Consider the following 25,977-nt stretch of genomic DNA (forward strand, 5'->3'; position numbering starts at 1 on the left):
GACATTTGGCTTGGAGTCAAGGGTGATCCTGCCTTAAGCAGGGTCCTGGACTAAATGGCCTCATGAGGTTCCTTCCAGCCCTACTTTCCATTGATTCTTGCAATTAAACAAGGTGATTAACCTAATTATTTTTGCTACTGTGAGATGCAGGGTTCATTGCACAGATTCTCCCCTCCACTCCTTTTTATTTTAAAGGTGTGATGAATCAGCATATTGTCCTGAATTCCCTGTGGACCATGCACCACAGTCCTTTATTGAAAAATGAACCATTCAGAGCCAGGTTCATAGGAGCACACTACTCAACAGAGGCCCTTCTGCCTCTGTATAAACTCTTGCCATTGCAATACAAAATGCCCTGCAATATAACTTTATATCCCTTAGTCTCACAGTAACCATAAAATGGACCATCTCTGCGGGTATTCACTTCTCAGTTTGTGGGGTATATGTGCCCTTATAATAGTATAATCTCCCCATTATGCCCCCTTATAATAGTGTAAGCTCCCCATTATATTATATGGGAGCCACATGTGTGAGTGGAGGAGAGGTTCATTTTTTAAGTACAAGTGTGGCAGTGGTGGGAAGGGATGGGGATGAGAGCACTTTTGCAAATTAATTATAGTCTGATGCCATTATCTCAATGTGATGTCTACATTTCAACAGAAAAAATGCACTTAAAAAAAAGTTGGATGGACTTTTTTTTCCCCTAGTACAGGAACTCCTAACATTGAAATCTGCTAGCTGGGACTGGGAACACAAGGTCAATGTTTCTGTTTCCTATCATCGTGTTGTATCAAAATACTCGCACACAGAGCTTTTCTGGATTCTGTTGCATGTTAGACATAACAGACCATGCTTCTGGGAATTGTAACACGCCCTCGGAGAGATGAACTGTTTACAAATTAGAAACGCACAGACGCAGAGTTCAAAAACAGAAGAGCAGATTAACTCCCCTCCACCTAAACTATCTGTCTTGAAAATGACAGGGCTTAATTGCCAGCTCGCCCTTTCCCCCACAAATACCAGCATAGAGTACTGCGCAAGATAAGAGCATTGCGTCCCTTTGGCACAATCTGCTCCGTGGATGAATGCCTTTTCGGATCCTTGCCATTTGGGATGGGGAGCTCGGACTGCATCATGTCAGCTCTGGGGTCTGTCAGGCTGTCTGGGGTAGGGATTGTTTTAAAATGACCTCACCGAGGCATCTTTCACTCCCCAGTACAAAGGTATAGACGAGCTACATGCAAGTTGAAATGTATGCAACTTGTCTGGTCATTGTCTTATCCACCCCCATCTCTGTTTCTCTCCCCCCGTGTAGATAATTGCTGTAGCACTGGACGGGTAGGCAGATCCCTTGTGGATAAATGCAATAGCATACTCTCTTTAAAAAGAGACGTGGAATCTTTCATGACTTCAGCTTGCCCAGATCACAGTTTTGCTTTTCCTCCAAAAGAGACAAAGCAAATTCGTTGCTGTTGCCAGGCCTGGAAATCGATTCAAGAGGGAGTTGGAGGGAAAAGTGCCCTTTCCCCGAATCAGCACCACCTCCTGTTGCCTTGGAGGTCTCCTATCCAAATTGTGAGCCAGTCCAGCCCCGCTTAGCTAGTGAGATCTACAATAATAGGTTCAGATCAAATGAAGTTATGACTGCAAGCCAAGTTATTTCTCAGGTTCCAAGAAATATCAAGTAGCTGGTGCTTGGGAAAAAAGAAATCCCCAAAGGCTGGGGAAAGTCATTTTTTCCTGATATAAGAAATTTTCTGTTGCACTAGTTGGTACCAAAAATATACCAAGTTTTATGAGCACAGTTCAAAAAGGCTGTAGCTGAACAAATAAAAGTCAAATTCCTCCAGTAGCAAACAGCTGACATTTTCCATTTGTGTTAGATTTAGCATGTGGAAACCTTCCGTATGGATCTTATTTGTACGGGTGGATTACGATGAAAATTGCATTAATTTTCTCCACAGTAAAGGTCAGTAATTGAAACATGAACCAAGAGTCTATTGTGCATGTTGCTATATCCCCATACTTAGGAAAGGTCATTCAAGACAATATCATCTCATTGTTTTCATTCCTGAAGGTATAAATAATTGCATTAGGGCTTCTTTTCCCTTCAGTGCAACAATCACAATATAATTTTTCAGCATCTCCCATTAATATCACTGAAGAGAAATACAATAAGCTACAAAGAGTGCTCTATTGCTAACAAGTAGCACCATCTCATGGCTGGTTGATAGGCAGAGTGGGTCATAAGAACATGTCTTGAAATAGCATTGCGGTCTCTTGAATTCTCCCTTCTGGAGCATAGGCTTTGAGACTCATCTGCAATTCTTTCTCAGTGAAGCTGTTTACAGAAATGCTTGATTACAGGATTTTAATTGAAGTAATTTTTGCCGCAAACCAGGCCTTTCCAACTTCTAACCGGGTGAGGGCCAAATGTCCCGCAGGCTGCATCAGCAGGGACTGCCTGCCTGCCTTTTGGCCGCACCAAGGCAAACCATGGGCCTCCTTTGCCACACGCCACGCGCACAACCCCCACCCCTGCTGCACCAGCACCTTAATCTCACAGCTGCATCATGTACCAATGTCCCGCTCTACCCCCCACCATTGCACCACACATGCATGGCCCCAGATTTGCCCTCCACTCCCCCAGCTATGCCATGCTATGTTGCAGAGGAGGGAGTGGGAGCCTCCTCCAGCTGTTGCACCAGGAGTGTTGGGAGGAGCAGCAGCTGGGTAGGAGACCAGAGGCCCCAATTTCATTTCTTGCATGCAGCCCGCAGACTGCCAATTGACCAGCCCTGCCATAAACAACATAGAAACCTCTGAGGCTGAGCTATGCATAGTGCTGGAGAGGGGCACAGCTGGGTTTAAGCAAAGGTTTTGCCCCAGTTTTGCCAGGATGTAGAACTCACCCAGTTCCAGATTTTCCTTGAGGCACCCTTACCTGCTGCTCCAAGCCCATAGTTTCCTAGGACCCAAGCAACCATTTTGACAAACTGTAACTGCAAAGGTTGTTCTGCTTTCACCCATTTCCTCCTGAGAACCTTCTTCATACCAGCATTTCAGAGAGAGATGGTACTTTGCCTTTATTCCTCTTTAGCTTCATTCAGTTAACAACTGTATATACACGTAGCCTGTACACACAGTCCTTGCCCTAAAGAGTTGCTGCTTAAGTACAAGGTGCAATTCAAGATGTGTATACAGCTGAAAAGAAGATAATATTGTTTAGGAAGTCATAGCCAGCTATCTAACCCAATGGTGCTCAAATTGTGGACCAGATGGGTGGCGTGGGGCTGGTTCATGGACTGGATCCATCCAGGGTTGGTACACAGGATTGGGTCCCGCACCATCTCAGCCAGGGCTTGCACCACCCCAGCCTTGCACACCCAATCTAGCACACAGGGCCACACTATTCAGTCCAGCCTACCAGGCTCCCCCATGGGTTCAGAAATTTGGCAACAGAGGAGAGGCAGTTAATACTGCCACCACTCCCTTGCCGCCAAATTTTTAGACCCATGGGAAACTCCACAAACTAGGGGTTGAGCACCCCCGGTCTAGCCTTTGGAAAAATATCTGTGAGATTTGCAGCAGGGGCAAATGTTTAAGGAAGGAGTTGAAGGAAGTCAATGAAGTGCTCTTAGGGACTTGTACAGGGATCGCCTTCCATTTCGGTCACGCTAAAGGAGGTCTGTGTCACCATGAGTTTCTCTGTACCGAAGGTGAATTGCTAGGCTAAATCAGGATTACATCTTTGGAGCAGCATCTGAAGTACAAGAAGGAAGCAGATCGGCAGCTGCTATGTAAGCAGATGATGTACAGCAAATCACCTTGTTCTAACCTGGTGGTAATGGGTGGTGGTTTACCCCTCGATGAATAAGGCTTAAGCCTGTATAGTTTAACCATTGCTCTAAGAGCATGCACACAAGCAGCTACTGTGGAACAGCTGGTCTACAGTGAAGTCCTGCCCTTTTCTATTTCAGGGTGAATAAATCACCTGCCCATAACCTAATCAGGCACTGAGAACTATTGCTTCATAGGAATTCAAAATGTTCTTCAAACTTTACGCATTCCTTCTAAATTGGGCAGTTGAATTAATAGACCTACCTTTTACCCCCTTCCAGACCCACTAAAAACCATTACATAGATTATAGTTGATGATCTGGTAGTTTGTCTAATCACCATGTGCTTGTTCTTAGGAGAAATCGGCACCTCTGGCACAATGATTTAGCTGGTGGGTATCACCTAGCGAAAGCACGTGTTTTACTTAAAGGAAGTCCACCCCCCAACCCACCTCCTTTTTTTTCTTTTTTTTTTTATATCAAAGACTAAAGAGAGCTTTTTATCCCCATTCAAATATTCTTTCTTCAGCATTTGCTGTGTACATGCACTCTTCACCTGGAGATGTATTTCTTTAAGATTGTTACTGATATAACAGGAGTTGCTTTTTTCTTGTCTAAGCAAACATGAAAAACTGCAGAATATCTCTCTTCACAAATCTAGAGAATGAGGCCCAAATAAATAAGTACATTTATTGCCAGGTATATGGAAAGCACAGCTATCCAGGTGCATGAATGCCTGTAGTTATGCATTTGGCTCGTGGTAAAACGGAACCTTTCAAATGCTAACTGGTGGTTTGATTTAATTCCTTCGTCATCTGATTTCAGATTGACCGGGACTGCAAGGATATCTTTTTGCTGTTGTTATGGCAAAGGTCTAACCAGTTTTCTATCAAACTGCATTAATAAAGCAATTGAAGACACTTCTGTCATACATTGATTTTTAAGAAGGCCAGCACAAAAGCTATGAAACCTTGAGTCCGTGTAAATAAAGCTTATGCTTACGCTTATGGTAGGCATAAGAAGTCCATGGCCCTTGTGCTTGTCTTCTACAGAGAGGAAAGGCATCCATTGTGAGCAAGAAGATAAAAGTCTTATATTTCATGTACTTATTCCTTTGTGAGCTTGCATTTTAAAATGGTATGAAAGTGGCTTGTTTTACATTCTTCACAGTGAGCCACATGGTATAGCCTGTATGAATGATATTGTGAAAATTACTTGCATGGGATTGAAATCCTGTCCTTTTAAGCCCAGGAGTGCACCTGTTTATGTCAGTTTAAAGTCTGGAAGTGATGTTGTGGTATCTTTTGCAATGGATGATATCTTTTATTGGACCACAATACCAGAATGCGGTATACCTATTCCAGTGCACCGAATACCCGCGTGGCAACCTCAGTCCCAAGTTGAAGCCAGGAGACCTGGGCCTGAGCTTGGACCAGCCTCCTAGTGTCAGGCAGACCCATCAGGGAGGCCCCCGTGTTACTGTGCAGTAGCATGTCTACACATGCATTATTGTGCAGTATCTAATTAGGCATACATTTGATAGCTGCATAATGCAGGTATCAAATTTATGCTCAAGTTGGCGTAAATCGCCACATTAACTGCACAGTACGGGCATGCGTGTGTAGATGAGCATCCATACTGTGCCATAATTTCAGTTACTGCTCAGTAAATGTGCACATGTAGATACACCCACTGAGAAGAGAACTTGACCATTAGTAGCAATGCTTTCCTCTACAGCCATTGTTTCAAATCTATTCAGATATACTGGCTAATCAAGCAGACAAGCACACTGACAACATTATGTTATTAAGCAGAAACATACCAAACAGAAATCCTATAGCAAGCAGGTACCTATCATTTGGGGGCCAAATTCTGGCGTGTATGAATTGTGTACCTTTATTCCTTCCCCATCAGCACAGAATAGGGCAGCAGAATGGCTTAGCAGCACAGGGATTATTTTGGTCTGATTTTTTTGCCCCTCTCTGATGCGTTCCCATTGTATATAAAGTCCAGCTCAAGCTTGCTGTGCTGAGTTTTTTTTTTTTTTCAAAGCCCTGCCAGGAATTTATCCGAGGCAATTCATCCCTTTTAGCCAGAGACTGCCTGTCTCTCTCTGGGACCACCTCTCCCTCCCACAATATCTTCCTTCTATTTTTAATAATGTAACTCTTGGCCAACTGCCCCATCCAAAGTCAGCATCAATACAGGGCAGTTCTCTTCTGTTTACACCTGATAAAATCCTCTTGATTTCAAAGATACACATCTGTGAATATGTTGGCCTTTGGAAGCCTTTCTTTGGCAGAGGATCCACCAGAGCAAGATGGGACGGGACTACCCTGCTTACAGCAGTGTGCAAGTTAACAAGGAAAATCAGACCTCAGTAAAGTCTGCATTTCTTTTCAGTGTCCACAGCATGCTTTAAAACCCCAAAGAATAATGGAGCAAGATGCCATGCATGCTTGAGTGTGGATGTGTTTAAGTCAATCCTCCTTATGCAAAATACACTGGAGAAATTGTACCTGGTAAACTGGACAAATCCCAACAAAATATTACCCCTGGTGTACTTTTTAGGACAAAGTCATAATGGGTTATCTGCTGCATGCAAGTCTGGTTGACCCAGGGACAGCAGCTTTTTTCTGAATATTTCCCCTTTTTTTTGTTCACAATTGTTTGCTCGTCTCCCTCTGCACTGCCCCTCTCCCTTCCTCATCCTGCCCCAAAACACACAATATTTTCCTTTTCTGCCTAGTCCCCATATATTTTTCTCCACATTGGCTTCCTTACCTATCCCCCATTGTCTCTTAGGTTAACATATGTTGAGTTTCCCCAGGCATGGCTGAAATCTGTTGACTAATAAAGCTGTATGAAAGTTCCAGGCAGATTTCTTTTTTGTGCAAGTGTTTTATATAACTCTTTATATAACTAATATGAAATACAAGCAGTATAAAGCCATTTAGAAATTGATAGTGATTGCAAGATTAATTTTTTTATTTGTGTGCAGCGAATACAAGCATTACCATTCAAATCAGAAGTGCGCTTAGAAGACAGCATTAGAAATTGTCCTTGGACTTTCAGTGGAATGTATTGACACACATACACATTGTTTTGGACATTTTCATAGGAAGAAGCTAATGGATAAAAATGTTTTCTTTTTAAACAATAAGGTTGGTTAAACATGAGTTATCAAGAGGAGTAGATCCTCCATTTCTTGATGCCTTCCAGCCAAGACTAGATGTTTTTTGCCACGTGTGCTTTTAGTCATACAATTGATTGGACTCAATATATGAGTAACTGGATGAAATTCTGTGGCCTGTTTTATAAAGAAGGTCAAACCAGACAATCCATTCTGGCCACAGAATCGAGACTTCTCTAATTCCTAAGATATCAGGTGGGAAGTCCAGCTCTAATAGTCATATCTGGCTGGCCAGTCCTGGATTTCTGTTTATTGGGGGAGAGATGTTTTTATCCCTTCATACGTCAGCTTCAGAACTATTTGATGGGTGTCAGTTTTGCATTTGCATCCAAGTTACTTTTGTTACTATCCCTACCTTCCTGACCACAACGCCAAATTTTAGTGAGGGGAATCTGAAAGACATGCAGTAACTCTAGAAGCAAATCTGTCTGGGTCAATTGTTAATTGCTATCTAGTTAATGAAGAGTAAAACCTAAAAGTACCTTTCCTTACATGGGCATAGATTTCGCATCCCACTTTCCAAGTTCAAGCTGATGTGCATTCATTGGACACACAAGATTTAATTTCTGAATTTACTGAACTTTTTTTCTTGGCATGGTTAATTTTTTGTAAGGCCTCTTTGTGTTTTAGTTCAGGCAATTAATACAGAAATGACGATTTTCTTAAATCAGGATACATGGAGAAGATTTAAAGTAACATACTGATTATATAATTAATTCTCAGTTGTAAATTCATTTTGATGGTTTTAATGCTTTCCCAGAGGCTAAGGGCTAGTTTTAGTCCACCCACAGTGTTGTAATCAGCCAAGAAATAGTTAGAGGAGCGGGGAAAAAAGGCCTTGAAGAAATGAAGATTTCACTGCTCTTTTTTTTTTTTTTCTTTTTTGAATTAATGATTTTCTGGAAGCAGGCAGGATATTTTATTTTTGTAATTTAAACCAAGGCCATATGAGCTGAGATTTTAAACCATGGGTGTCCAGACATTTTACTTTTTAGTGGACCTATTCCATATTGACTTGAGACAAACCAGGCCATAGACAGTCCTGATAAAAAGGTATAAACACCCCCCACCCCCCAGCAAGTACTAGTAATTATGTGGACTCTTTGGCTTTGTGTGCGTGGGAAAGCATGGGGAAGTAAAATAATTTGTAGAATTAATTTTACATTAGATTCAAGTGTTGCAATATACAACGATGCTCCAATAAAGCTTTTTACTTTCTGGTTTTATATCTTTATGATCAGTGAGGAGCAATGACACTGTCTCCCTGCCATTAACATTTTCTGTCTTGCATCTCTTCTGCAGCCCAGGATGCTGTGAGATGCTGACTTTAGTAGGAATACATGGTGCTCAACATCTCATAAGAGATCATAAATGTTTTGAAGGAGTGGGTCTTTACTCTCCTTATGTTGCTTAATGAGTGCCTTAGTCGTATGTACTGTAAAAAATATTGTGCCCAAAAGCTTGCAAAGAAGAATTTCTTCCAGCTATTTGAGTTGGTCCAATAAAAGATATCAGATTTACCCAAAGAACCTTGTCTGCCCTAGTCATATTGTATGCATGTCTGGATGTCAGGATACTAGTATAGATAACCTGTGTAAAGTGTCACAAAATATAAAGTAAACCAAATTTAAGTGAAGCAAAGTATAGGAAATCCTAGGATTTTCAAATGATTCTGCAAAATCATTGTATTGTGTGAATGCTTCATAAGAACAGAAGCTAACACCGATTACTCAGTAATCAGACTCTGATTTCAGGAGCAACACTTTTTAAATCATTTCTGTAGACTTCTCTTTCTCTTTCTCTCTCCTTTCTTTCCTGGACATGTTTTGTATTGAAACATGAAAATGCCACTATATAGAGTGGTTTTTATGTTACAGGCTGGGTAAGAAAACACATTTGATTGCTATCGCTTCCTTCAGTATGAATCAGTATTTTTTGTTGTGGCGGTTTGTTTTTTTCTTAAGCAACTTGGTAGCCGCATCAGAAGTATCTTTGCATGTGTGTTAAACTGTGCTAGCACCGCATTTCTAAACTCAATCTGAGATGTGTAAATGAAGCCAGCAGGATGCTGCGAGAGCTGCCAGATGATCTTCCTTCCAGCTCTGGATAGCAAGAGTAGGCTTGCCCCGGGAAGATCACTTTTTTGAAATGCTCTTGCTTTCACTCTCAGTTAGCCTGAAGCTGGACAAAACTAGGTAATTACTGAATGGCTGTCCAAGAACTGTTGACCAGTGTCCCACAGGTAAGTAATATATGAAACAGCAGAGCTTTGCCTCTGAAAGGAAACTTAAGCATTTGTGGTGTTCAGATTGCTACATACAATCATGACTTGTCATTTAATGTTGACCCTAACCAAGTTATAACACAAGCTGCTGAAAACCTACTTTTTATGTGCCGTTGTCATTTAAAGCAATCCTTTTGTTTATGTTCATTTGAAATACCAGAGATTTTTTTTTAAATCTATAAAGGTCTATTTTGACAACCGAAAACCATATATTTAAAATGCTGTCTCTCTTAATTTTGCACTAACATAGCTGAAATACATATTTGGGTGTGCAAATATTTACATGTTGATAACTCTGGGGGGCTTTATATTAACACAAAAATTACTGTGAAGAGAAATGGGATCAACTTAATCCACAAATCATCATGCTTTGGAGAAGATACAAACACATTGTTATATCTAAATAGAAATAAATACAATACATGTAGTGACTCTTGAGAAGCAGTTTGAGTGTCTTCATACCACTCCAGGGGAAGCCGAAGGACAGCGTCCGTCTCACATGCTCTCAACCCCTCCCTAAGCAGGCTTGTGTGATGAAGCTCACGCTAGTCGTATATGTGAGAAGGCGCGGGGCCTTTGGGTACCTTTTCATTTGGACCTGGTGCCAGGGGAATGAACCGATAAGCACAAAAGGGGCCAGTACAATTCAAAGCCTGGCCTTTGACTGGTTAAAATACAATGTTTTAATTCTTATTTTACCCCCTAAACCAGGCAGTTCTTAGACAATCAAAATGCATTGTACCAATCTCAAGTATCGGGGCTTCCAGTTTTGTAGAAATACATTGTATGCATTTCTTTTTTGAATATGTGCAGTCACCTCGATTAGCATGCGTGCATATGTTAGGTTGCACGTAAAGATATATGAACAATAATAATTGCATCCTGATTTCTACATCTCATATAAATCATTTTAATATTAATGCATTCTTTGCTTTCTTTTTCTGTGTGTTTCTTTCCTGGAATGCTCTTGCCTAAAATAAGCAGAAAGAAATGAGTTTGCAAAATGACTTCTGAAAAGACACTTGCCAATTTTCCTCTAAATTTTTCACCAAAGGAAAAGTTCCTGTGGGCAGAACATGCATTAACCTAAAAGACAAAAATCCAAAGCCTAAGACTTCTCACCATAACTGAGAAATCCCAAGCTAGTTACAGACACCGGGTTTGCCAAGAGTTGAAATTCTTCACAATTATGCTGTTTTATGGTAGCACTGCAATGTTTCTCTGATTCAAATTGCTGGGTACTTTCCAATTGTCAATTTGACATGGACATATTTGTGCAGTAAAAGTTAGTGGCTCTAGGTGATTCTTACAGCATACAAATAATTTAGGGTTCCTGAAAGAAGTCAGGAGAGAAGATGCTTAACTATGTCCTGAACAACTGGTCTACACAAATGTTGTAATTAGTGTGAAAAGTGGGTCAGACAAACGTATATTGGCTAAAGCAAAAATACTCCCATATCAAAAAAGTTTGAATTTGATAGTAGAAATGACCTCAGAGAAAATTCAGACAAGATCTCAAGATCCCTAGCCTTATAGAAGACCTCTGACCTTGGTCTCATGATAAAGAGTGCTGAAAAGATTTGCCGGTCTCCAAATAGGCTCCGTAAGTCTGATATTGTTCTGTAACAAGGAGGTGTGATGGAAACATGTTGGCTAGCTAGAAGAAGCCAGCACAAAAGATTGGAAGACATTTAACTTTGCATTTGTGCACACATCACTAATTTATCTAAATAATAATGTCCTGGTTGTCAATCATGCTGCAAACATAATGGATCTAGTCATGAACAGGAAAGTAGAAAGCCCATTCTGAAAAAAAAAAACATATATAATTGCTTCTCAGTGGGCTTGATCCTGAGGGATGCTGAACACTTGTAATGCTCCAGTAGACTTGCAGGTATTCCTGTCTTAGCTTGCGTTCTCAATGAAACATATAGTTACAACTCAAGATTAAGTCAGAATTGGAAATCAGGGTTGAAGCCAGAATCGGAGATCAGGGTTGAGATGCAGCTAGCGACCAGGCCTTTGCAGGGTTGGATGATCAAGGTTGAAAACTGGACCTGCGGGGAAAAGTAGGTTTGCTTTGCTCACGTTGGGAAAAGATGGCAGGCAGCAGTTTATATCTGAACAGTAAGCTACCGTGTTTTCTCTCCTCCCTCCTACTTTATACACACATGCACATCACACCAGTGGCAATGGGAACTTTTTACATACCGGTATTATCTATGTAAACATGATGACATGTTAAATGAATTAAAATATTTGGTTTGTTTTTCAGGAATCGGAGAAAAAGGGGCTAATTGAAAGAATCTACAGGGTTCAAGATATTATAATAGCAGTTCAAAACGTCTTAGAAGAAATAGCATCGTTTGGGGAGAGAATTAAAAAGTAAGTAAAAGGCACTAATCTCAGGAAAGTGTAAAGGGATGGGTGCCTTCCTCAAATGATGGCTCTGAGTTTTGAGGGAGGAGATTGTCCAACACTGCACCTGTTTCTTCTTTCCAAGTGGTGGTATATAAAATATTGCTCAAAACAGAGAGAGAAGTCAGTAATGTTGCCTGTTCCCAGTTCTCTTGCTGACATGCTTGCCCAGGCATGCTGACCCTGTCCCCTTTGCTGGTCTACCACTCTGGCTAAGTGCAAGCCCTAGGCTGTGAATGCAAGAAATAGTGCTGATAGAAGAGGGAGGATACAGGGATGCCTTGGAGGGTATTTGTGCTGCTTAGCTGCTGTCTGAATCAGCTGTGGAGTGGTGCTTGGTGCTGCCTCCCCACCGTCCTCCCTAGCCTGCGTGTAAGGGTCGCTTGCCTCCTCTGTCCCCTGAGTCTTTATGGGCCTCTCTTTTCATTGACTGAAGTTGCCTACTTCCTCCCTTGAGGTTCACTCATTTGTCATAGCATAAGGCAGAAGGCTTCCTTCTCACACAAGGAAGAAGGTGAAGATCCCTAAATAGCTTCTCTATGTGCACACATACACTCTCTTCTTTTATAATTATGCTCATATTGGAAGTGTCATTGACCATCACTTTTAGCCTTTATAACACAAAGTGACAGTGTGTGACAGAGCCACACTTGAATGAGGAGCTGGGTTAGAGCTAAAAATACTGCAAATCCATGTGTTGTGGTTCTACTCCGACCATCGCAGCTGGAGTGGAAATGGCCAAGAGATGTATTCCCGTCCATAAACAGGGTACTGTTCTGTCCAGCTGCATAGCAGGAAGACTCTCAGTGCCTTAGCACTATTAATTCTGGTATTCATTTTGGTAACAATGATGTTAAAGAACCCTTTGGGTATTAATGTTGGATGCCCTATGTAATTTCATAGGAATTCCATTGTAATTCAGCAGTAATGTATCATTAAAAAAATTGCCACTAAAGTTGTTTTTTGTTGGGTTTTTTTTTTTTTTTTTTTTTATAAGTGACAGACTGATTTGTGCCAGAGCTTCCGTCTGTCACTCTGGTTATGCAATCAAAGGGATGTTAATAGCCTAACTGTACTGAGCTATTTTGTGTCTCAGAGTTCGGTGTTGACTTTACCAATCTGCTCTGTATTTCGGAACCTTTTCTTAATTTTTAATATCTTTATTGAAACTTACAAATCATTTCTCCTCTTGTATTAACATAATTTATCAAATAAGCATCGTTTGATTTTATAGCCGGTGCTCTTATTGATGAACGTTAAAAATATCCCTCTCGTTCATCTTCATCTTGACGTGTGAATGTCAGCAGGAGTACTCGCCAACGTCCAGACCTGCAGCTCTACCTATGAGTTAATGAATAGTCATGGTCATGGACTTGAATTATCTCAGTGTTTCATTACAATTGCAGGATGGTAGGTACAGGTGAGGGAGGTGGGGTCCAAGGCAGGACAGCTCCGGAGAGGTAACGTAATCATTCCCTCTCTAGCTCTACCAGAAAGGACTTGTGTTGTTAGTAACCGGGCTTTTGGGTGGTCAGAGTGAAACAGATTGTGCTTTCCAGTCTTGTTCGAAGTGGATCATTGTCCACATCACTGGAGAGACAGGGTCATGATAAGCTGCTGCTGGCGATCCTGGTTGGTACGAAAACCCAAGTGTGTGTGTGTGTGTGTGACTGTTTATAATACCCCTTTATTCCTCTGTGTGTGCTCCCTCCAAAATAAATCTGAGGCACATTGCTGATGTGGAAAGTTTGGAGTGCTGCTCTCATGTAGCAGTAATGGCTTGGTAAAAATTAAGACCATGCAATTAGAAAGGTGGACTCCTTTATTGCATGTTTCCACGATGGAGGGCTCAGCATGCCTGGAGACTGTCTCCTTAAAAAATGTCAGTGGCCACATTTCTAGCCCCTTTTCCTACAAGTCATTGCCATCATGCTGTTCTGTAGGTAATCCTGATGAGCGTTCAGCATTGAATGTTGATGGAGGCAGGATTCACTGCGTACATCTGGTGAGCACGGGTAAGCTGTGCATGCAACATATGGTACTTCAGAAGAAGAAAAATGCTCAACCTGCTACATAAGCAAGTCTTGCAGAGTGTCTTCCTTGGAGGAAACACCCTTGATACAGAATAGCATAGATTCAAGAAACTACTGTCTGTCTTCCAATGGATTTGTGCTTCTTCTTACTGTTTGTTTATATTCAGTGAATATTGTAAAAGGGCTCATTGAGTTATTAGCAGGCTCCACATTTACAGTTGGTAACTCTGATGAAGGTTTTTTCTTCTTATTTACAGCACATTCAACTGGTCAGTGCCTTTCCTGTCCGTCTTGGCCTGTTTAGTACTGGCAGCAGCAACAATCATTTTGTATTTCATACCGCTGAGGTACATTGTTCTAATCTGGGGTAAGTGGTCCATACTATCTCGCTGTCATGCGGAGATCCCAGTATTCAGCCGTAGTGGGGAATAATGTAAACTGTTCACTTGCTAAGGGGAGTACTTAGCTGCGTTAGTCTGGAGTCAGGCAGAAAGCAGAGGGAAGATGCATCTTATAGACTGATCGAACCAGGGATGCATAAGTTTGCATGAGCTCAGTGCATCAAACACTATGAAAGGACATGCACAGAGCAGGCTATCAAATAGAGCAAGGGATTTGAATGTGGGGAGGAGGGAGAGGAGAAAGTGGGATCAGTGCTGAAAGAGACAAACAAGTAATAAACCCGTATGGACAGAGAATCAAAAAGCTCATCCAGGTAATGAAATAAGGATCTGCAGTCCCTGTTTAAACCAGACTTAATGCAATCCAGTCTTTGGGTGATTTCTTGTTCCACAATTTCACATTCAAGTTGGCTTTTAACATTTCACTGAAAAAGAATGGCTGCTCTCAGGTCAGGAATGGAAAGTCCAGGAAGGTTCCCGTGTTCTGCCATAGGTTTCTGTGTGCTTTTGGACTTCATGCCAAATTGGGATCCCCTCATTCTTTCACGTGGGAATTCCTTTCTGCCCAATGTAGACCACAGAGGGAGCACTGTAAACTGGTGATGGCATACATTGGCATAAATGTCAGGTTGGCATTACAGATCAAGTGTAGTCTCAGGGAGAGTATTTTGACAATGAAGACCCCAAGAACACTGTATAAAACACTCTTTTTGGGGAAAAAAAATCCTTTCTATTGATGGACTGAGAGTTTGACAATGCCGATTTTTTTCTTAGAATTTTTTTTTTACTGGTTCCAGAAATGGGAGCATTTGTGTATTTAAGATACTGCCGGCATCTTCTCCATTGAGTTGTTGAAGCTTCTGTTGACTTGGCAATGATTCAAGTGTTTGTGCTAGCGTGGCTCAGACACTTGAAGGAATAGCAGAGGGCATGTCACTTAATAGAAGTGTGTGAAGGACTCAAAAATCAAGGCTCAGATCCACAAAGGTAAATCTCTTGGTGTCAAACTCTTCTTTACACCCATAACTCTAATGAGTACCCAGTGGAGTAAGGGGCATCGTACCTTGTGGATCTCAGTGTAAAAGGGCATTGGGAATTCAGGGTACTCAGCAAACCACTTGAATTATTTAGCACCTTTTGGGATTGCAAAATGGAGAATGATGACAAAAATTGTTCAGGGCTAAATAAAGGTGCATGGCTGTACCGGAGGTGAAAGAGCAAATGTAAAAATTAGGCTGAAAAAATACCTGACGGTATGAGAATCTCTTGTGAAAATAGAAGATAGACCAGTTGCTGAGGATATTTTTGGTGTAGATCAGGCAAAGCACTAACCCATGTATATACTGTAGAGAAACAGGCTTGCCTGAACACAGGTTGAGCGTAGATTAAATGACCTGATAGGTTTTATTTCCTCATCTAGTTTCTAAGGATAATGTAGGGTAACTGTCTCTTTCTTCTGTAACTTGTTTGTCTCCGGCTAATTAAGATAATGGAATATGCACCTGTAACCTGCATTTCAAAGGGCGATGAAGGGGGTGGGAAAAAATGTATTTCACAAGGAGGAAAGAATAAAGGTACAGAGAAACATTTGACGTGCTTCTGAACAGAGTTGTTGTTCAGTGCTATGAATACACTTTCCATAAGTAATAGATAGTGCTTTCTTTGCTGTCAAGTGTTTGTTTTAAGATAATTTCCTCTCAAAACCTGCTAAGGAACAGTATGAATAGGTGTCTTGGTAACTGGTTGCTTTGTAGGAGGTGAGAATGAGAACGTGCAATGGTAGATTTATGTATAGGAATGAGTAAACTAGATGGAGGTTGGCTCAGCTATCTGTCCGGATTTCAAATTATTTGGGACTCGTCCCATGCAAAAGGCTTCTTACCTTTGTGTATTCCAGCTTGGCATACTATAGTTCAGGAAGTTAGAAATCGTGAGTCCCAGGGTCAGGCAGAAGTAGAGGGCAATATATTATTCATTTTCTCTTGCCTGGGGGATGAAACACCCCAAACAGTACCTGGTGGAGTTCATGTAAATTGTAGGCAACTACTTGTCCCTTTTCCACAGCGGACCATTAACAGTGCAGAGCAGGATGATTATTGGGAAGAGAGGGTTCAGTTGGCATGTCAGGGCAAGGGATGTCTGGGGTACTAAGGGAGAAAGATGTGATTGATTCAAAAGGAAGAATAACAGATTTGAAATATTTTGTAAACTATCGAAATATTAGGGCACAAAAAGGGGTCTGAACCAGCCTTTTAGGATCTCAATTTAGGGGAAAGCAAACCAGTCACATCTTGGTATCATTTCAAGGAGGGTTGACCAAATGTAAGTCAGGGGCACTTCTGCAGGTTACGATCCAGTATTAAAATAATTAGAGTAAGCGTCCTGGAAAATGTGATTATAGCCAACTTCAGTCTAGCAAACGTGGGTGACAGTAGCAGTGAAAACACGGAGGCATTGGCTTCAGCATGGGGTAGCAACTAGCGTATAAACCTTCTGGGGACACTGCTGGGTACACCCCCTGTTTTCTAACCCAGGCAGAAGGTCATGTTGCTGTGTCTTATATAGATTAACCACATCTTTGCTTTGCTGTGTATACATTACCTACACTGTGGTTCGGTTTTGCTGTACTCACTGTGCCTAAGCATTATCTGACTTTAATGGTATCATTTGAACTAACATTAAGGGGTATAATCTTAGTGATATTAGTAGCTAAAATTCAACAATACAAGGAATTTTAGGTTGCCTCTTTGCCTTGATATTTAAGGTAGAGCATCCAAGCATACATCCTTTTTTTAGGGGTGGGGGGGTGTTGTGTATGCTTCTCAAACACTAGCACCAGCATGGGGACAGAAGGCTTGAATGCTAACATGAAGATTTATACCTGCATTCATGTCCAGGGGCTGAAAACTAGACTCTGTGGGTCTCTAGCAAGGGAAAGATGGATGCTTCCATAGCATGCTCTTGCCTCCCATCACCAGTTTCCTCAGTTACACGCAGTCTTAAATCCAACTGCAGTGATCAAAAACAAGGGGGTAGGGGAGCTTCACTGTGCAATCCTGAATGCACGGTCTAGCTACGCCGTTGCTGTCAGCTTCTGCACAATGGTCAGCCTTGATGAGCTGGTGTCACTCTCAACGTTAAGGGCTATGGAGGAGGAGAATGAGTGGGCGATGCCATCCAAAGTCGGAGCTGGAGGAAGAATGAAGTAAAAGTTTGAATGAAAAGAGAGAACAAAAAGAAAAGAGGGAAAATCATGGGAATGAAAAGCTCAGTAACAAAATGTTTCTGCTTCTGTGCGAGGAACATCCAGCATACACAAAAAAAACTATACATTCTTTCAACATCATCTAGACTGACAGGGCCTTCAGATATGATACATGTTAAACAACTACCCTGTGGCAAGTCCTTAAAAGACCTTATGGTATTTTCCTGTTTTTTAAAAATCAGGTACACAGAAAACTGTGTTGGCATTTTGCTACAAGAATATGGCTTAAGAGCTGAATCTCGTATACGAAACGGGTACATTTTACAGAGAGAGAGGGAGGAGGTAGCAATTACTGGATTTGAAACGGCGTGCAGGGAAATGTCTGGGAAAACGTTGGCCTGGAATGTTATTGCATTTTAGTGGTTTTGCCCCCTTTTTTTGCTTTCGAGATCTTAATTTTTTGCGGCTAATTAGAATGTATAATTTAGAGCATTCGTAATCTTTGCGTATCTAAAGTGCGTGTCATCCATCTAAAATGCTTGATTAAAGAGGAGAACAAAGAGCCCTGCAAATGTGTAGGCACACGCAGAGAAACTGGGGTAGAGAGAAACCAAGTCACAAGTCCAAGTCGGGAAGAGGATCCAGGTTCTCTAGTCCTGCACCTCATCCCCAGAGATGGGGCCGGCTCCTGGGTGTCCAGTGCCCCCTTTACTTGCACAAATCAGAAAACGAGCCCTTACCCCCTCTGTCATGATACAAAAGCTACGTCCTTGTCTCCATTGCAGGCACCACGTACCCCTGATGCAGAACCAGGCCCAGCTCCTCTGAGGAGCTGGGAGGGGTATTGCAACGCTTCAAATCAAGTTATCAACCTTAGCAAGATCAAAAAATAAAATCCTAATAATAAGTTTTCACACTTTCCCACACCATCGGAATACAATCGACGTGTCAAATCTGGCTCTGCAGTGAGAGGATAAAAAGCTGTGAAACGTGGTGGGGAAGAGATTTCCTCAGTAGCTTTCTTTTTCAAAAGAAACACAAGCGGGGGGGAGGAAAGAAAGGAGCTGTCCCCTGCCCAATTTCTGTCCCTGCTCTCCTGTATTTTCCCATCAGGCATTAGGGGATGTGTTCTGGGGGAGCTGTACTTGGTCTGAAGCAGGTCTAGGCCCAGCTGGGATGGGATACTTGACAGCAGCGTGGGTCGTTAATCCATACATGCCTCCCCCCACTGCAAAAAGTGAATGAATTCCACAATCTCTGGTTTTGCAACCACAGCCCCTCTGCTGGCACGGTAATGGGATTTTCACCACCAGAGTAAAGCAGGGTCTTTATATAATAATCCCCTTTTCTTCCTCGAAGAGGCATTCGTGAATGATTCCACATGACAGCAACATGTGCACGACTTGAAGCCTAGTCATTGTTTTCACACTAATTTTTACTTGTGAATTCTCCTTTCCTTCCCCCCCCCCCTTTGTCTGTGTAATTTAAAGGGGAAAAAATACAGAGGGGCTGCATTGTTTTTATTTTGTTTTGTTTCTAGGCATAAATAAATTTACTAAGAAGCTTAGAAATCCCTACGCCATCGACAATAATGAGTTACTAGATTTCCTCTCCAGGGTACCTTCTGATGTTCAAAAGGTAAGTAATGAATGGCCACCACCAACAGGGGCATGAAGCAGCAGTAAGAGCTGCCAGGCACTAGGCTTGGCGAATACAATGCCAAAATGCTTTGAATAACTGAGATAAGGCATCAGGAAAATCCATAAAGGGAGGGGATAACTGTGAGAAGAGAGGGGAGCCAAAACCCTTTGTCAGAAGCATAAAATGATTGTGGAAAATGTTATCCTGAAACGAGCTACTTAAAAATAATCTTGGAATCATCAACATGGTTCCCTGAACTGTGCTATTTATCACCCCTCTGCTCGGATAAAGCACAGTCTCTTTGATAGCGATAACCATCCAAAAGGGTTTTTGCTGAATTCCCTTTCTTGAGATTGGTGGGGAGGGGGATTATTTCCATGAGTTCACATGTGCTGTGATATGCTTTGTGGCAGCTGCCTTTCTGACTCTTCCTCCCTTCCCACCTTGAACTCCACACCTCTCTCTGGACAGTGCTTCACTCTTTTTTTTATTAAAGAAATATTTGAGATCCATACGACGTAACCTGGATAAAACTGATCTTCCACTAGCATGGACTTAGATTTGTTAATCTTGCCAGTGTCCGGCTTTCCCCAACTTCAATTATTTTTTATTTTTTTTGTTAAAGCTCTGTATTAAAGTTTGCTTGCCTAGATGGCTGCAAATTATTCAAACAGCCAGTCCTTTGAAGTGTCAAGGTCTGTTTATTTTCTCAGAGGAAGGGAAATAGTTTGATCTGATAATGAGCCATGCAAAACATAAAGAATTGCTTATTCTGGTATCATCAGCCTGAATCTCTGGTGACACCGGGCCATGGCTCTGCAGCTCCGAATTCCCATCCGAAACGGGACCTGGCTCCTTGATGAGTGGTATTCGCAGTGTAAGGTGCTGCCCACTACGACTAAGGGGGATGAAATCTAGCCTGTTGTGATTTCACTCTGCTGGAGATTGGAAAATAATTGCCTCCATGCAGTGTCAAGGCATCTGGTAGAAACAGAGTTGGAAAGGCTTACAACAGCACTCATTTCAAGAGATCACCAGATTGGCTGATGGTGATGCTTATAGCTAGGGAGAAATCTCTCAGTAGATTTGCAGGGGCAGGGGGAGGGAAGCTCGGCGAAGATAATCATTGAGATGCGGCATTTAAGTGTATGTGCATCTTTGTCGTTGTTGTTGTTCTGGAGTGCACCGGATTTGCGGCAAGGCCTTGCACTTGTCCTTTTAATGTTTACATTTAAAGATAAGCTGCTTTTCCATCTATGCTGTATTTAAGATTGATACTTTACCGTTTCCCTGAATGCTTCCTGTCATATTTGGGTGCTTTTTGTTGAAGGAAAATGAAGCTATTTTGCTGTGAGGAAGTGCTGGTAAAGCATCTGATGGGATAGGCCATCCTAGGGAAGTTTTGTACAAATGCTAAAAATAGCACATGTGGCATCCAACACGAGATGCTAATTAAAGCCATTCCAGGGCAGTATCAAAGCCATCTCTGTCCACTCCACTTTACATGTTGTTAAAGCACCTTTGTTTCATTGTGCTACTACTGTGAGTTATAAAATGCCCTATGTTATAGCCTGTTAACAACACGCTATTAGCAAACATGCTGGATAAAAGACAGAGGAGGATGAAAATGAAGGTGTCCTCAGCATAAGATTCCCATGGTTTCAAAGGGGGGACACTTGTCTGTAATGCAGCAGACATTGGCCATTGGGGATTACACCACATTTGGGTTTATCCCAGATGTTTTAACCATTATATCACAAACCAAATGTCTGTGGAAGGGGGCAGGGAATCTCTGTCTAAGTTCAATTCAGGAAAATAGTTTCTGCTTTAAAATGATTAAAGAGGTCCAGACCCCAGTATCTGAGTATAGCTTACGACAACGTATAGGATCCACTTACTTTATAAATCCCAATAGGAGTTTATTAAATTTATGGGTAATTACCAGGACTAAAACACACACCATGCACGCACATGCGCACAGACAGGCATGCTCCCACACAACTCAGAAACAAACCGAACATAAGGGTTGGCCCTGCATTACTGAGACCAGGTAGAGTCCCATGCATCTCATTAGAACAATCTGCTTTTAATATTTTTGTTTCAAGAAATGATGCATGACTTCTCAAATCCTTCCTGCAATTAATCCCCCATGTTCCTGTGTTTAGAAAATGATTCATTACTTTTGAACCTTCCTTAGTTTCTCTCAGTTTGTCCTTGGGGAGCCATTAACACACACTGTAGTGAGCTAGAGTTACCTAACTGCAGACGTCATGTCTATTTGTTTTTACAGGTGCAGTATGTTGGATTGAAACCATATAGCAATGCCAGTCCCTTTAGGAAGAAGCGGAGCTCTCCATAGGATGCGGACAGCTTTTGGAATGCAGCATCCATCTCCGTACACACACGCGCACACACTTTCTTCCCCCACTCCTCCTTTTTGGTTCAAATCAACACTATAACCACCGTCGCGGACCTGCCACAGTTCGTTTGGAGATGGGCATTTCTGTTTTTTTTCACATGAACTTATCCTGCCTTGCTTTTTGGCATCAAGATCCAATTTAACACGAAGAGAGGAGACTGTATAGACTGGTTAATGCAGGAAGGAAACAAAAGTGTGATTGTGTCCATTTTTTTTTTTTACTTAGCTTACCTAGGGAGGCTCAAATGTGGCGGCACTCTCTTTGTATGTAGGAAGTGATCGTTCCTCCTAGGGTAGCAGATCAGCGAAGCCGATGCGAGGAGAGACTCTGAACTAGTTCTTAACATATCCAGCAGATTAACAATACGATACTCAAGCTCTTCTTTTCTCAGTTAAATTGCTCTGCGTAGAAGGGGTGTGAGCACTGAATTAACGAGTCTTTGATACCCATCTTCTGTTCAAGCAGCGTATGTTTTAGAAAGTTGTTTTTTTTAATCATAATTAGCAGAAAGAGCTGAAAGCTCCTGCGGTATCTCAAGTTTTCATTCAGCATGTCTGTGTTTGAAAAACTGTGGTTAACCCTTTGATGCTCAACTCTTCTGCCAGGAGGTCCGTTGCTGGCAACGGACACGTTGGAATCAGCTGCTGGGAAAGACCTGAGAAAATTTAGAAAACATAACTCGCTGACCTGTGTTTTCTGTCTGGCCTGGTTATAATGCCATCTCCAATTTTTCAGCATGCTGGTTGCTTTTATCCAGATCCAGAGATGTCAACACTATGGCTCTAGAAGCAAATTAAGTTAAAACCGTTAAGAAACAAGTGCTTGAGCAGGAGAGCACAGGCCCCTACCTAGTGCTTGTAGACATGTCGCTTCAGTGCAATAGCTCTCAGACTTCAAGCTACTAACCACTGATGTCTTATGGAGTTCTTCATGGTGCTTCACAGAGCAAAATGAGTGGTAATTTGGGAGGGGAGATGGGTCCTTGAGACAAATATCATTCTTATAATACTGTGATTCCTATATAGACAGCACTTTTTATCCATAAACAACAATGCGTTACTAAGCTGGGCAACCCTATTCTGTATGAGGAAATTAAGACACAGAGTCATGAAGGCAGCCAGAGTCCATGACATTTCAGTGGGGTTTGTACCAAGATATCTTCTTAGGTGGTGTGAAATCCCACTAACTCAATACCATAGTGGCAGAGATGGGACTAAAATTTAGGACATGTACCAATCAGGTCTCCCAGTCCCCAGGTTTGTTTGTTTTCATGAAGTGGTTCACAGAGTAAAAAAAATGAGAGAACCACTGGATATTGGTTATTTTAATCTGACTGATTATTGGCCTAAAGGTAGAGCAGGAATTGCAGTGCTTCGTTGTTCAGTGAAGTCATGCCCAACACCACCACCTTTCCGTGGAGCAAAGTGCATGCCTGTTGCAAAAGAAAGCTAACCAAGTAATGGATTATTCTTCCAATCCAATCATTCTCTGATAGTTTAGTTTTTAAAAGACCCTTAACAGCCCATCTTTATGCCTCAATTTAAGGTGCAACAATTTTTATATACATTTTATAAAAACCTGTATTTTATCAGCATTTATGTAGATTTATATGAGAGGATGGAAAAGAGATGTAATTAATTTGTAATTAATTATCTAATTTAAAAAAGGAAAAAAAACCCCTGTGTATACATGGAAGTGTGCATATAAAACTAACTATACATGTACAGTGCTTGTATGATATATGCATGTGGGATAGTGGGAAAATGTACACACTGAAAAATCTTCAAAGAAATTGCTTATGAAAAATGCCAAAGATTTTAAAGCTTATCGTCTTGTGTCTGTTCTTCTTCATCTTTTATCTTTCCCGGTATGTCACTTTGGCTGAGCCAGATCTTTGCATGATTTGATTTACTTCAAGTTAATGAAGCTGGTTGGAAGAGTCTTGTAGAAATTATAAAAGCTCCAGTAAATCTCCTACTTGTATGTACAATAGATGTCCATGGACCCTTTGTTAAACCAGTTGCTCAATCTTGTGTGTAAACAATGCCTCGTTGTCTTGCTTTAAACTATCATCTAGTGTATCCTACTGTAGCTTGTCATTTTGCAAGGACCAAGTTGGACATTTTTATGAGATGTATGAGATCTGCTCACTCATTTGAATGAAAACATTTAACTGCCAGAAAAATACCTTATTTATTCAGAAATTGGGACCAATACTTTAATAGTATTTTTTTTTCCTATATCATTTTCCGTGTAAACTGATTTCTGTTCAGGAGACAGGGTAATATCTATTTTTTTAAATGTAGATATGTGTTTGTTTTTATGTAGAATAAATTGTATTAGATCATCATGGTGGAGACCTACCAGCCAAAAGGGTTTGGGAAAGGCTAGTACCTGTACACATTGCAATGTGTGATTTGTTATGATAAATAATGTGTTGAAATGCAATAAAATTTTGATTTTAAACTGTAAGCAAGCACATGATACTTAAAATATACAGCATGATAAGGACACAATAAAACAGCTAAAGCAAAAGGTTGGGATTGGGAATGTATTGAAACTGGGCTTGTGCTCTTCTCGGGGGGTAAGACAGGTAGTCTCCCAACTTCCATGAGAAGCTATTAGTGGCTTGGGTATTTTCTTGGTCTGCCCATATGGCCCTGTGTGACTGCTCTGCATTCAAATGATTCATTTTTTTTCTCCCAGTATTGCATTTCCACTTCATACAGAGTCAAAAACAATGGGAGATGGACGTGTGGCAGGGACCGGGTCCCTCTTAAGTGAGCACTTGGGGCCAATAACCTGGTCACCTGCTGCTTGTTACACGCCTGGGTTCAAAGGGGGGTAGGATACATCAGTGCATGTGGTTCAAGCTGCGTTCAAGCAAGCCACTATAGGTTTAGAAACATAGTCATATGGTCATTATATTGCTTAAGCCAGTGGTTCTCAAACTTGTTAGACTCAAGATACCCCTTGAAAAATGCCAGCTCCTAGCTTTCACTCATTTTGTGACTCCAAAAAAATAATAGAGCAGTTCTTCTCTTGTAAAGAACTCAGAGGACACATCCACACATGCAGGCACATGCACTTGCAGCAGCTCAAATAGAAGTGGTGCAAATTTGAGCCAGGGCTTTTTGCCTTGGTGCATGTGCCTGGACATGCACTTTGCTGTGGGGCAAATGCCTGGCTCCACCCGGATCTGCAGCCAGGGGGAGTTAGAGGCTGGGGCCAGCACGTAGCTCAGGGCTACTCACTCTCAGGAGCTTCTGGGGTCCAGCCAATTGGTACGTGGGGACACTACCCCTTGTGCCAGCTAGACTGCTGAAGCATCCCTGAGAGCTCCCTGCACCCTCTACCCATTGCAGCAGTCTGGCAGTGGGGGTGGGAGCCTGGCTGTGACTTGTTGCCACCTGCAACAGCACATGGCCTCAAGGCTGCTCACCTGCCAGAATGGGACTGCATGGCCACTAGAGGCATCTGCACCTCTGGGTCAGCTGCCAGCGGGCTGTAGCAGCACAGTTGGCCTTTGTGTGGCACTACTGCCATGTGTGGCAGCCATCTAGGCAGCCATCACCCAGAAAATGCTCTCAGTATGGTGGCCTGCTTTGAACTATCAAAGCATGTCCTCCTGGCCCCAAGTGGCCAGGAAGTCAGCCAATTCCAACTGGGTCCTGGGTGCCAGCTCTGAGCAGGCTCCTCTGCCTGGGTCCTGCCACTTGCCTCACTAGCAGGAATTCTGGTGTTGCCTATTTAAAAACTGCAAAATCCCTGATAAAAAAAATCCCGAAGTCACTCTTTAAAATACCCCCAAATCCATGTTCTTCCACAAGTAAAATAAAAGACCACTAGACATACATATAGAGAGAGAGAGAGAGAGAGATCAAATCAGTTGGGCAATATTTTATTGTTATATTTACAATTTTAAAGCAATCTAGAAGTCTACCAGTGCCTCTATCATCATCATAAAATACATTCTAAATATCTATAGTTTGGCACTGACTTTTGGCTTTTTTGTCATAAAAAAATCAGAGCCATGCCTACCCCCTTCATTCACCAGGATGTGTAATGCCTAGCAGCATTGATATGCCAGTGCCCTGCTCCTGCCCCTCACTCTCAACCTACAGCCTACCCCCCACCCCAGTCCCCTCTCTCCTGACCCACAGGACCAGGTATGTGGGTGAGGGGTTTGTGGGGGTGGCTTGGGGGTGTAGGGGTTGTGGGTGGATTATTGGAGGACTGGGTGGGGGGGGGGGTTGCTAAGCAGAGGGGGGTCTCCTGCCCCCCGCAGGACGCAGCCCCTGACACAGTTCATGGACTGGTTCCCCCCCACAGGGCCACAGCCCTTCAACAGAGGCCAAATTCACCCAACAGGTGCTAGATCCCCTCAATATGGTCCAAATTTCCCAAGCAGCAGCCCGTAGCCCCTCAACAGGAGCAACATGCCCCCCACCCAGCCCCAGACCCCGCTCACTCCCTCAGCCCCCTGCTCGTTTCCCCACCTGGGCCCAGCCCACAATCGCTGCCCTGTCCAACTCCAGCATTC

The 25,977-nt window shown here is 42.2% G+C and overlaps 1 protein-coding gene across 1 annotated transcript in view; it reads left to right on the plus strand.

Moving 5' to 3' along the window:
- MCTP2 (multiple C2 and transmembrane domain containing 2) overlaps positions 1–23,730 on the plus strand; it is a 173,000-nt gene extending 149,270 nt beyond the window's left edge. The window contains exons 21-24 of the mRNA XM_006027694.3: positions 11,592–11,701; positions 14,025–14,134; positions 18,914–19,011; positions 21,305–23,730. Coding sequence (XP_006027756.2) covers positions 11,592–11,701; positions 14,025–14,134; positions 18,914–19,011; positions 21,305–21,373 — 387 coding nt within the window. The 3' untranslated portion in view covers positions 21,374–23,730. The remainder of the gene's footprint in view (positions 1–11,591; positions 11,702–14,024; positions 14,135–18,913; positions 19,012–21,304) is intronic.
- Positions 23,731–25,977: the final 2,247 nt, after the last annotated feature.

The sequence above is a fragment of the Alligator sinensis genome, unplaced genomic scaffold, assembly GCF_000455745.1.
Source record: "Alligator sinensis unplaced genomic scaffold, ASM45574v1 scaffold857_2, whole genome shotgun sequence".
NCBI lineage: Eukaryota > Metazoa > Chordata > Crocodylia > Alligatoridae > Alligator > Alligator sinensis.